The sequence below is a fragment of the Cynocephalus volans genome, chromosome 15 (genome assembly GCF_027409185.1).
Source record: "Cynocephalus volans isolate mCynVol1 chromosome 15, mCynVol1.pri, whole genome shotgun sequence".
NCBI classification, from domain to species: Eukaryota; Metazoa; Chordata; class Mammalia; order Dermoptera; family Cynocephalidae; genus Cynocephalus; species Cynocephalus volans.
Genome location: NC_084474.1, coordinates 95,836,214 through 95,847,682, shown reverse-complemented (window position 1 = coordinate 95,847,682; position 11,469 = coordinate 95,836,214). Strand labels below are relative to the sequence as shown.

The 11,469-nt window shown below is 63.0% G+C and overlaps 2 protein-coding genes across 3 annotated transcripts; one reads left to right on the top strand and one right to left on the bottom strand.

Moving 5' to 3' along the window:
- The first annotated feature begins 395 nt into the window (after positions 1-395).
- PYCR3 (pyrroline-5-carboxylate reductase 3) lies at positions 396-5,804 on the top strand. 2 transcript variants are annotated; one of them, XM_063079457.1, is made up of 6 exons: positions 396-495; positions 2,137-2,201; positions 2,648-2,827; positions 3,044-3,256; positions 3,550-3,642; positions 3,794-5,804. In XM_063079457.1, exons 1-6 carry the CDS (start codon positions 396-398, stop codon positions 3,974-3,976), a joined length of 834 nt encoding a protein of 277 aa, XP_062935527.1. In that variant the 3' UTR covers positions 3,977-5,804. The 2 variants fall into 2 exon arrangements, with proteins under 2 accessions (XP_062935527.1, XP_062935525.1); XM_063079455.1 differs by having other exon boundaries at positions 3,473-3,642.
- On the bottom strand, positions 5,475-11,339 carry TIGD5 (tigger transposable element derived 5). The gene is made up of 2 exons (XM_063079295.1): positions 9,395-11,339; positions 5,475-5,778 (listed from the first exon to the last, which is right to left on the bottom strand). The coding sequence occupies exons 1-2, from the start codon at positions 11,337-11,339 to the stop codon at positions 5,738-5,740; spliced, it is 1,986 nt and encodes a 661-aa protein (XP_062935365.1). The 3' UTR covers positions 5,475-5,737.
- Between the last annotated feature and the right edge of the window lie 130 nt (positions 11,340-11,469).

Here is an 11,469-nt window from a genome sequence, read left to right as displayed (position 1 = left end):
GGAGTGGGGGTCAGAGAGGCAGGCCTAGGACTTGCCCCCCACCCTTCCCGACCCTTCCCCACCCTTCCCCTTCGGAACAGCAGGTCCGCCGTGCGCACGCGCGCTCAGAATCCCGCCGCGGCTCCCAGTCCTCCGCAGGGGACCCGGGCCCCTTGCGGCGCTCCCTGCCGCCTTTCTCAGCCAATGGTCGGCGAGGGGCGGTGTAACTTTCTCGGACCAATGAACAGCTAGGGGGCGGGACCCACTGCTTTACGAGCCAGTGGATCACGGACAGGGAGCCGGGGGCGGAGCGTGCAATCCCAGCAGCCAATCGACGCTGGCGGGGCCGGGAGGGGGGCGGGGCGGCGTGCCCTATTGGCTGCCGCGGGACGCTGGCCGGTGGGGGCGGTGGCGAGATGGCGGCGGCGGCGGAGGCTGGTCCCGGCCCGTGGCGCGTGGGCTTCGTGGGGGCGGGCCGCATGGCGGAGGCCATCGCGCAGGGCCTCGTCCGAGCAGGTGGGCGGCGCGCGGGGCGCTGCGAGCCGGGGCGGGGCGGGGCGGGGCGGGCCCGCACCTGCAGGGTCGGTTGCGTGTTGAGCAGGTCGTGCTGGGCACATAGCGGAGGTCAGGTACGTTGTTACAGTCGACTTTACCTGTTTCTTCTCACCCTGTTGCTCTGGCTACTCGGACAGGTGCGGTTCCGTGTGTGGCTCGGAGGGTGTTTCTCTTGGACAGCGCTGGCCTGGGGCCGTCATCTGTGGGCCGCCGGCCTCGGGGCCTTGGTCGGGATGAGCGCTCTGAGCCGCTGGCTCTCTTTTGTCTGTGCACCAGCTCCAGTCCTGCTGGTGAGCTGCACGGTTCACACCTCAGCGCTGTGGACGTGTGGAGCCGGATGATCTGTCCTGTGCACTGTAGGGTGTTTAGTGTTGGGTTCGGCGAGACGGAGAAAAGGGAGGCCCGAGCCAGCCGCTATATCATCCAAGAAGCTTTATTCCACCTGCGTGGAGGAGAGACCAAATCATATCAGCTCCTACCCCCATACAGACTAAAATGGTTTTATAGGGTTTGAGTTAGAGGAAGGGCGTTGGGTGGCCGTTTTCACATAAGAATCTGTTTTGCACAGATTCCGGATTTTCTTGGAAAGCAAGGGAGCAGGAGGCGGAAAGTTGATTAACGTGAGATAGGGAGGGGCAAGGGGCAAGAGGGTGGAGCGTTGCTTATCATGGCTGTGCTGATGTTAAGCCAGTCGTGAGGCCTCTCCTCACTAGATTCCAGTAGCACCTCCGAGTTGTGACAGCCCAAAATGTCTCCAGACATTGCCAAATGTCCCCTGGGTGGGAGAGAAAAGGGGGACAAAATCATCCCTGGTGAGACCAGCGGTATACGGTAGGGGATATTAGTGCTACCCTAGTACTACTCTTCAGTAGTTAGAAACTCTGATGTGCAGATTACGGGTAGAGAGAGCTGGGTTAAAGTCGCAGGTGTTTCACCTGTAATCCCTGGCAGTATCACCTGCCTCCCAAGGCTGCCCAGATTAATGAGACATATATGTCGAATGTGGAGCCTAGTACTGGCATGCGTGGCTGTCACTGTCATGGTTAATTGCTGTGTTCGGGGTGTATGTAATCCTGTCTTCCTGTTTGACCTTACAGAAATCTAACACAGTCTCCCCACCCCTGTACCCCACAAAAGCAGATGATTTCTACCAAATGGGCATTTAGCCTCCATTTGGACATCCTAGCACACATTCACTCCCTCCCGAGGAAGCTTGGCCCCCATTGTGCGTTCTGCGGCCAGTCAGCTGCCTTTGTACCCACTACACTCCCCGACCTCCAGGCCTCGTGCTCCACCTGGGGTATGCCCCTGAACCAACAGCCTAAGTGCTGCAGACAGCCTTTCCTTCCCAAGAGGCAGAGGCCCCGGGGATCTGTGTCCTCCTGGTCCCTGTATCCAGCCACAGGCAGGCGGCAGTGACTACCAAGTAGAATTGAATGGATCTGTTGTCTGGTCCCCGGTCGATGGAGCATCCCTGCTTTGGGTTCCTGCAGAGTCTCAGGCCAGGCTTGGATGATCCTGAGAGATGCCAGGCAGGCTCCTCCCTTTCCTCCTCCCACTCCCTCACTCACCACCCCCCCTCGCCTCTGACTTTCTCTCCAGGAAAAGTGGAAGCTCAGCACGTGCTGGCCAGCGCGCCAACAGACAGGAACCTCTGCCGCTTCCGGGTGAGCAGGGTCCCAGGCTCTTCACGGAGGGGTGCTTCCTCTCAGGGGCCCAGGGTGGCTCTTCTTGGTTCCTGTTGCACCAAGACAGTTATCAGGGCCAGGGAAGTGTGGCTTATTTAGCTGAAGTTTGGAGACTGTCTGGGCTGAGCTGGGGAAGGGGGGGTCAGAGGCCAGGAGAAAAGTCAAGGTTGTGGAGGATTAGAGCTGAATGAAGGTATGTGTGAGCATGTGTGTGGTGCTGGGGTGATGGTCATGGGCATCCATTGGGGGCAGAGGGCTGGGTGAGTCTTGGGCATCGGGACTGGGGGGCAGGTATAGACACTCACAGTGGGAGAGGCCCACAGGGACCCGTGGAAATGCAGGGTGTCCTCCAGCAGGAAGGGCTATAGGGGGGAGGACACCCTGCTCATGCAGCTGCTGGTCCTGGTCCTGGTGTCCCCGTGCAGGCTCTGGGTTGCCAGACTACCCACTCCAACCAGGAGGTGCTGCGGAGCTGCTTGCTCATCATCTTTGCCACTAAGCCCCACGTCCTGCCAGCCGTTCTGGCAGAGGTGGCCCCTGTGGTCACCACTGAGCACATCTTGGTGTCTGTGGCTGCTGGGGTCTCTCTGAGCACCCTGGAAGAGGTGAGTGCCCCTTGGCCTGAGGCCTTGACCCTGGTATGGGTTGTGCTGGCCAAACTCAGGTGGCTGGGTTAGGGCTCATTCCTGGTGCTGTGCCTGGAAAGCAGGAACTGGAGTCTGCAGCTGGCTGAGGTGTGTCAACCCAGAGGCCTGTTTTCTGGGCCTGCTCAGCAGGGCCCAATCCCACAGGCTCCCTGATTCTAACCTCTCTCCGGCCAGCTGCTGCCCCCGAACTCACGGGTGCTGCGGGTCTCACCCAACCTGCCCTGCGTGGTCCAGGAGGGGGCCATGGCGATGGCGCGGGGCCACCATGCTGGGAGCAGTGAGGCCAAGCTCCTGAAGGACCTGCTGGAGGCCTGTGGGCAGTGCGAGGAGGTGCCTGAGGCTCACATGGATATCCACACCGGCCTCAGTGGCAGCGGCGTGGCCTTCGTGAGTATGGTCTCACCCACCCCCCGGCAGAGGGGCCATCCCAAGTCCCTGTGATGGCCTCTGCCGTCAGAGTGCAGCCCTGGGGTGTGTGAGCTCTGCTCTCCCCTGACCTTCACTGCCTCGGTGGGCCTCTGAGGTTAGCCCCTTTGCAGACCCCTGGGTGCAGGCCTTGGCCCTGAGCACCCATGGCTGGTGCTCTGGGCTTCATTCCCGAAGGTTCTGAGCCTTCTCCTGGCTGGGTACCGTGTCCAGGGAGTGCTGGCTTTGACACCCCTCCCATGCTGCGACTCCAGGTGTGCATGTTCTCTGAGGCCCTGGCTGAAGGCGCCATCAAGATGGGCATGCCCAGTGGCCTGGCCCACCGCATCACTGCCCAGACCCTGCTGGTGAGTGAGGGGGTCCCAGGGGAACGTTGGAAAGGTCAAGGCCTGTGCCACCTCCAGTAGACAGGAGAATGGCAGGCCCAAGAAGCCTGGGCCAAGGTCGAGGCTGCCCCGGCTCCCCTGAGTCACCAGCCCTGAATGCCCTTCTCCCCAGGGGACAGCCAAGATGCTGCTGCAGGAGGGGCAGCACCCGGCCCAGCTGCGGACAGATGTGTGCACGCCGGGCGGCACCACCATCTACGGGCTTCACACGCTGGAGCAGGGGGGGCTGCGAGCGGCCGCCATGAGCGCCGTGGAGGCTGCCACCAACCGGGCCAAGGAGCTCAGCAGGAAGTAGGGTCCAGGCTCTGGATGGAAGCCACCAGCCTCGTTGCCCACTTGTGCCACTCCCAGCCCTCCCTTTGTCCTTTCTCTGAGGACTGTGGCTCTCCCTCCATCCTGCATGAGTGTCTCGAGCTGTTCCCACTCCCCCTGTACAGGGAAATCAGGGAACCCCACACCAAGGGGACACTCCACCCACTCCTCATGGGACAGAAGGCACCACGGTGGCAGCCTGCTCCTAGTGAGCCTGCCATAACGCGTGACATCGGCTCTGAGGGACCAAGAGCTGGCATCTTGGTTGTGTGCCTGCATGGTGAGGCATCGGTTGAGGCTGCAGCAGAGCTGCAGGCAAGAGCAGCTGGACGAGCACCCTGTTCCCTCCTTGGATTCCCAACAGCCCTTGTGCAGCTGTGGCCAGGCCAGCTCTCATCTCAGCTCTGGGGGGTACAGGGACACATTCAGTCTGCACAAGAGACCCCTTCCTCCTCAATGAAGCCAGGGGACTTGGGGCAGAGGGGCCCCCTATGGGGAGCTAGAGCCACACCCTGCCAGCCCCTAAGAGAGCAGGCTGTGTGCTCTTCCCCCAGCCGAGGGGGCGAGGGCAGGAGCAGGAGCTAGAACTGTACCTGTACTCCAGAGCCCACGTGGCAGAGCTGTGCTGGGCTGGGGCTGCTGCCGTGCTTGGGGCAGCACCAGAAGGGCGGTGGGCAGGTGGAAGGGCTGCTCGATGTCTGGGAGTGGGCCCTCTCACTCAGCTGGCTGTGAGCTCCCTCCTTCCCCCAGACCCTAAACTGGCAGGTTGCCAGGTGGAGCTGGGCCCTTATGACCCTCTGCTGGGTCAGGAGTCCTGGAGGGGCCTGTGGACCTGGCACCACCACACTGACTTGACTCCAGCATTTCCCTTACTGGACTAACAGGTCAGGAAAGCCAGGACCTGGGGGAGTGAGGCCATGGACTGAAGGCCGGGCTCTGGGGCCTTTGGGTGGGGAAGGCCCAGATCAGACCATCTGCAACTCTGCCCCCTACACAGGACACTGTCCCCAAGGCTCACCTGGGTCTCACCCCACCTTGCTTCTGCCCAGCAGCCTGGCAAGGCAGGGAGCGCTGTCAGTGTGGCTTGGTAGCAGTTCCAGCTGTGCCATTACCAGCTGCCTGACTTTAGGCGAGTTAATCCTGTTTATAAAACAGGGCTAAGGGCACCTAAACAGCAGGAACGGTTCCATCCCTCACAGCCACAGCCTCTCGTCCTCCACCCACACCCACTCAACCCCCGCGCCCCAAAACCTGTAGCCTCTGCCTTCCCCCTAGCTGAGAGGTCAGCCCCGTGCCCAGACCTCCCACCCCCAGCCTCCTCGGCAGGCAGACAAGCAGGCAAGCGCTCAGTCAACCACCGCTGGGTCCGGCCCTGGCCCCGCCACTTGTCAGAAGGGTCGGCCTGAGTCGATTTCACGCTGTGATTTCCTCATCTGTGAAACGGGAATAAAGATACCGAGAGCACCGGGTGGGCTGACGTTTAATGGAGGCTGATAACGCCAAATCCCACGTGCCCAAAGCCCCACCTTGCTGAGGCCCAGGACATATCGGAGCTTGCAGGTGCACAGGCAGTGTGCATGGCACAGGTTTCCCACCCTGGCTGCAGGTCACCATCACTGCCAGCTCTGCCAGCTTCCCCTGCACTGTGAGGGTCACTCCAAGGCCTGTGTGCCAAGGTGGGCAGGTTTGGGAGCCCAGGGTCTGGTGCAGGCTGCCCCTGCAGGACCTTCTTGGGCAGCGCTTCTCAGGGACACCTGCGTTCACACTGACAGGGAGCCAGCCCATCTGCAAAAAGAAATCACTGTTGAATATGACCCAACACCTGACTCTCATCTTCCAACAGAACCCCTGGGGGCCAAGTTGGTGGGCTTAGCTTGGCAAGGCAAGAGACACCTCCATCACCCTGAGCAAGGAGCTTCAGTGGAAACCCAGGCTCAGCTGGTTACGGCCTGTGACAAGGACGTTTTTTTGAGGGAAAGCTCTGGGGAGGTGGGCAGAGCCATGATCTTGTGTCAGCTAGGCCTCTTCTTTGCCCTATACTGCAGACTAAAATTACTGTTTTTCATGATAGAAACTGGTGGATGCGAACATGGTGTCTTCTTTAAACACTATTGTCCCACTTTTATGCCCCTCCCACTCTTTTAATCTATGGGGTGTTTCAGATCCAAGCATTGAACCAAGAGTTACAAAAGTAGCACTTTAAAACAGGGATGCTTCTGAAGGTGACATGTTCAACCTTTATTACATAAAGCGACATTGGGCCCTTCCCATCAGGTGAACTCAGCCGTGAGCAAGGCTGGGCGTTAGAGGAAAGGACCCTCAACAGAGTGTAAGCCCCACAAGCCCATGGTCCTCTCTTGAGGACACACCCTTGGGGTCAAGCCTCATGCTTGGGCACACTTGGCCAGGGGCCAGACCGTGCCCAGCTCCAGCTGAGCTCCCCATGGGCAATCCTAATTAGATAGTGTCAGGGCTGGGGTCCACAGAGGACCAGCTTCCCCACCTTGGGGATCCTCTGCTTCCTCTCCCACCACGTTCTGATGTTTCATTTGCAGCCCAGCTGACACCCAGGCAGTCACCTCCCAAACCTGCAGACCCCTGGGAGCGAGGTCTTCTCAACCTCCTGAAAATAGGTTGGTGGTTTCCACAGAATCCTGCCCTTGCTCATCTTTCTGTCCTAGATGCTTTCCCTTCCCCGGCCCTCCCCCAAGCCCAGGAGGTCTGACAAGGACCCTGAGGCAGGGGCCACCAACTGGAGGGCAATGGAGCAGTGGCTTGCCTCGAGCCTCGCCATGGCGCCATGCGCCGCAGGCTGCACTTACCAGGCCGCAGGGCGCCCCACAAGAAGGAATTACAGCTTCATTTACCTCACTCTCTGTTATCACAAACCACAGGGGTGAGCTCAGATGCCCACGGGCCCTCAGGCAATAGCCATGGGGCAGACCAGGCAGGGATGCACCTGAGAGCACGCCGCCCATCTAAGGGTTCTTGCCACCCAGCCCAAGTCCACTGCAGCCACAAGCCCTGGGCTCTCCCCCACACCTCAGACTGAACTGAGCCCACAAAGGTGGGGTGACTGTGAGCTCCTGGCAGAACTGGGACTGGGGTCCCAGGTCCTACCTGCCATCTGCACAGCTGCAAGCCAGGCACCCAGGCATGGCAGCCTCTTCTTGAGCAGGGCTCAGTGGCCTGAGCCTGTGCCCCGTGGCACACATGGGGCCACCAGTAGGTGCCGTTCTAGAAAGAAGACACCTTCTGAGCCCTCTTGTGAGGGGTTTCCCAGCCCAGCATATGCTGGTAGCCAGACTCACACTTAACAGGAAGCTCCTGCACCTGCCTTGTCTATAGAAAGTGACCATTTAGGACCACTTCCTGGGTGTTGGGTTCCAAGATGAGAGAGGGATGGGACCAGAGAGGCAGGCCAGAGCACTCACTCCTAACCCTTGCTGTCCTAGATGCCCACACAAGCCTCCCTAGGCCCAGTCCAACAGAAGGGCTGAGACAAGAAGAAAGGTTGGAGATGGAAACCTCACCAGCGGAGCAGCTCTGAAGAGAAGTCAGGCTGCAAGACAGCTACCAGAGGCCACCCAGGCTGTGTCAAGGCCCAGGTGTGCGGTCCTCACCTGGCGTGTGTGGCTGAGACCACCTCTCCTCACAGCCCTGGGTGCTGGGACACTGGGGAGGCTGATGGCATAAAACCAGACTTCCTGAAGCCCAGCCCTGCTGCTCAGGTCAGAGACCCAGGGCCAGCCCAGCAGGCCTGGCAGGTCGGGGCGGGGGAGGGAAGTGGCCGGAGGGGCCCCAGCAGGCACAGGAGGAGACTGCTGCCCTAAGCCCACTAGCCCAGCCTCGATTCTCCGGCTCCCAAATTCTCCACACCTTCCCTCAGCTCTCAGATTTGAGAGAGAAAGAAGTTGTTTTAGTTGGGGACAGTTCCAAGGAACTGTTTGTTCTCGGGCTTTTGTGGAAACCACTCTCGGGGGCTCCCTCCAGCTCGGCTGCCAGGCCGGTGCACACCTTTCCTTCTGTGAGTGGGCCCCTGCACTCAGGATCCTGACCAGAGGATACTCCTCAGAGGGGCAGGTGAGGACAAGCGGCCTCTCCAGAACCGGTCCCCTGCCCCCCCAGGGCTCCGAGCAGCACTCTGCAAAAGCAGACTCCCTTCCCCCCAACAGAGTCACAGGCATTTCTCAGCCCCAGACCACCAGCAGGACTCTGAATTTAGAACTGGAAGGAGCAGCAGAACCATAGAGAACAGAAGTCGCTGGAGCCCTTTCCTCACTCTTGCAAACTGGGCCACCAGGAAGCAGCTCCTCAGCCACACCTGGGCTGGGCCAGGAAAGGCAGAACAGTGGGGGGGGTGAGAGAGCTGGGGCAGGAAGAGCCCACGGGGGGCAGCACTAAGGCACTGAGGCACTGAGGATCATCCCAGGGTGGCTGTCAGTGCCCAGGCCTGCTCCTGGGTACGTCAGGTGGCTCCAGTCCCTGGACTGGACAGTGCCTGTGGCTGATGGGTAATCAGGGGAGCCTGTCCTGCACTGGTGAAGTCACAAGGGCCCAAATCCAGCCACTTGCCAACCCCATAGAAGAGATCTGTTCAGAACGGGATTTTCTGAAGGAAAACTAAACATCTGAGCGCAACAGAAATCTACACACCCTGTTGCCTCCAGAACCCCAGGAAGCCCGAGAACTGGGCTCCATCCGGCTCTCCCCACTCCACCATGATGCCCCGAGACCCACCCCCAGGTGGGGGGCTGGGCCTGAACTAAACAGTACCTTCAGGGCCTCCGGTCTCCAGAGCAATGGCAAAGGGCAGCCTGGAGACCACCCTACCCTGTCCCTGTTCTCACAGCCCCCTCTGAAGTGTATCTTCTAAAAACGGATTTACTCTGTTAAGAAAAATAAAACTAAGTGGTGTGCTTCCCCACTGAGATGACCGCAGTGCTGTGGCATGGGACCACGGAGCACCAGGGCTGGTGTTGAGCCCTTGTCCAGTGCACATGACGGGCGGCTGGGGAGGGGAGGACGTGAGGACGGGCTTGGGTCTGGAGGCCTTGGCCCCACAAGGACCAGAGGGGGAGCACAGGCCACTCCTCTCTGACAGGTGCTGTGCTTCGAGTGCTCAGCGTGCACGAGGGGACCCCACAGTGTGCTTGCCCAGGGAGGTGTGCGGGCCAGGGGCCTCTCTTGCAGCTATCGCCCCAGGAGACTGGGGACTGGTGGGGCAGCACTACCTTTCACCAACAGAGCCCCTCCAAGCCAGGCTGAGCTTGGATCCCTGTAACTCCCTGTACCCACGTGGTGGGCCCCCCCAGGGAAGGAAGAGGAGGGGAGATGGGAGACTGTGTCCCTTCCCTCCAAGTGCAGCAGGAGAAGCCACTGGACCAGCACGATCACACACCATCATCAGGGACCGCGGGGGAGGGCCCGATGCCCCCCAGCCTCCGCACCATGCTGATGAGCGAGCGCAGTTGCACCAGCCTCAGCGGCCCCACCTCCCTGGGGTCCTGGCTCTCCAGCCACCGCAAAGCTGTCTCCAGACCCCGGATGGCCTCCCCAGCAGTGGGCACCGAGGTCCCCCCACGCTCAGAAGCCTCCTCCTCCTCCTCCCCGCCCCCCATACCAGAAGGCAGGCTGGCTGGGGGCGGAGGGGCTGCAGGGGTCAGCGTGGGGGGCCGGGGAGGGCCCGCCTCCTCTCTGCAGCCCTCGGGCAGGCCCCCGTCATCGTCCAGGTGCAGCCACTCTGCCACCTCCTCAGGGGCCAGGCGGTTGTAGGCCAGAGCCGCCAGATGCGTGAGGTCGCTGAGCACCCTGCTGTGCTCGGCGGCCTCCGCGGCCTCCTCGGCCTGGCAGGCAGAGTGCCCAGCGCTGCCCTCGGTGGGCCGGGGCTCGAAGGCGGCCCGCAAGCCCAGCAGCCAGCAGCGCTCGATGCTGCCGGCCTGCACCAGGTCCCAGGAGAGCCCGGCCAGGTACAGCATGTCCTTGAGCATGAAGCTGCGCATGAAGTCCAGCGGGGAGCCGCCGGCACAGGACACGGCCAGCCGCAGCAGCTCCCGTTTGTACAGCTGCTTGAAGGCGGCCACCACGCCCTGCTCCAGCGGCGCGGGGATGTGCGCCCGGCCGCTGCCCTTGCACAGAAACAGCACCCGCACAGCACCGTCCGGCGTCTGCAGCTCCTCCGGGGAACCCAGGGGCTCCGGCCGGCACCGCCTGGGGGTCTCTTCGCTCTCCTCCAGGGCAGGGATCCTAGTGGCCAGGCTCGGGCAGGACGGGTGGGCCACCAGCAGCACGGCCTTCTGCTGCAGACAGCTCCGGCGCAGGTAGCGCCTGACGCCCGGGACGAACTCCTCGAAGAACCAGCCCCGCAGTAGAGGGCGGCTGAGCCAGGCGTCGGGGCTGTAGCGGTAGGAGGCCGGGAACTTGTCCTGGTTGTGGTGGCGCAGGCTGGGCGGGTCGGGCAGGTGCCCGATGACCAGCGGCTTCAGCTTGTGGCTGCCCGTCAGGTTGGCGGCCAGCAGCACTGTCACCCGGTCGCCCCGCCAGCGCCGGGTGCAGCCCCCCGCCGCGGGGTCCCCTGCGCCGCGGGGCGCGGCCTGCTCCGGAAGCAGCTTCCAGTAGAGGCCGGTGACGTTGGCGTTGTAGATCTGCTCGTCGCCGTAGCCGCCCTCGGCGGGGGGCGGCGGCGCGGGCGCGCGGTCGGGCAGGGGGCCGGCGCCGGGAGGCGGCGCGGGCTCCTCCTTGACGGGCGGGCCGGGCGCGGGGCCCGGCGCCGGGGGCCCGGCCTCGCCGTAGAGGCGCTGGCTGGAGATGCCGTGGCGCTTCTGCCAGCGCCAGAACCAGCCGTGGCTGGCCTTGAAGGTGCACTCGGGGCCGTAGATCTGGCGCGCGAAGGCCTCGGCCTGCGCCTGGATGACGGGCCCCGACAGCGGCACGCCGTGCTGGCGCAGCGTGAGGAACCACGAGTACACGGCGCGGTCGATCTCCTCCTCGTTGGCCAGCCGCATCTTCTTGCGCTGCGTGCCCACCTCGCCGCCCAGCTGCTCCAGGAACCAGCGCAGCTTGGGCTCGTCCTTGAGCCAGCCGCGCAGCGTGCCGCCGGGCACGCCGAAGTCGCGGCACACGCTGGCCTGCCGCTCGCCGCCCTTGACGCGCTCGATGGCCTGCAGCTTGTCCTTGATGGAGTAGGCCTTGCGGAAGGCCATCTTCACGGCCACGCGGGGCCGCGGCCCGGGCGCGGGGGGCGGGGGCTCCGCGGGGCGCCCGGGCGGGGGGCGGCGGCCGCGGCGCGGGGCCGGGCGCGGGGCCGGACGCGGGGTCGGGGCGGGCGCGGGACCCGCGGGGTACATGGTGGTGGAGGTGGCGACAGCGGCGGGGACCGCGGGGCGCGGGCGCCACACGCCGGGCCGCGCGGCCGCTCGGGGGCGGGGCTGCCCGGGGCCCTCCCTTTTGTCTCGCCAGCTCGACACGCGCAGGCGC

Coding starts and splice junctions, on each gene's coding strand:
- PYCR3 (XM_063079455.1), top strand. CDS start 396: ATGGCGGCGGCGGCGGAGGCTGGTCCCGGCCCGTGGCGCGTGGGCTTC. Junction 496..2,136: donor GCAGGGCCTCGTCCGAGCAG/GTGGGCGGCGCG, acceptor CTTTCTCTCCAG/GAAAAGTGGAAGCTCAGCAC. Junction 2,828..3,043: donor CTCTGAGCACCCTGGAAGAG/GTGAGTGCCCCT, acceptor CTCTCCGGCCAG/CTGCTGCCCCCGAACTCACG.
- TIGD5 (XM_063079295.1), bottom strand. CDS start 11,339: ATGTACCCCGCGGGTCCCGCGCCCGCCCCGACCCCGCGTCCGGCCCCG. Junction 5,779..9,394: donor CCCCGCGGTCCCTGATGATG/GTGTGTGATCGT, acceptor TTCTTTTTGCAG/ATGGGCTGGCTCCCTGTCAG.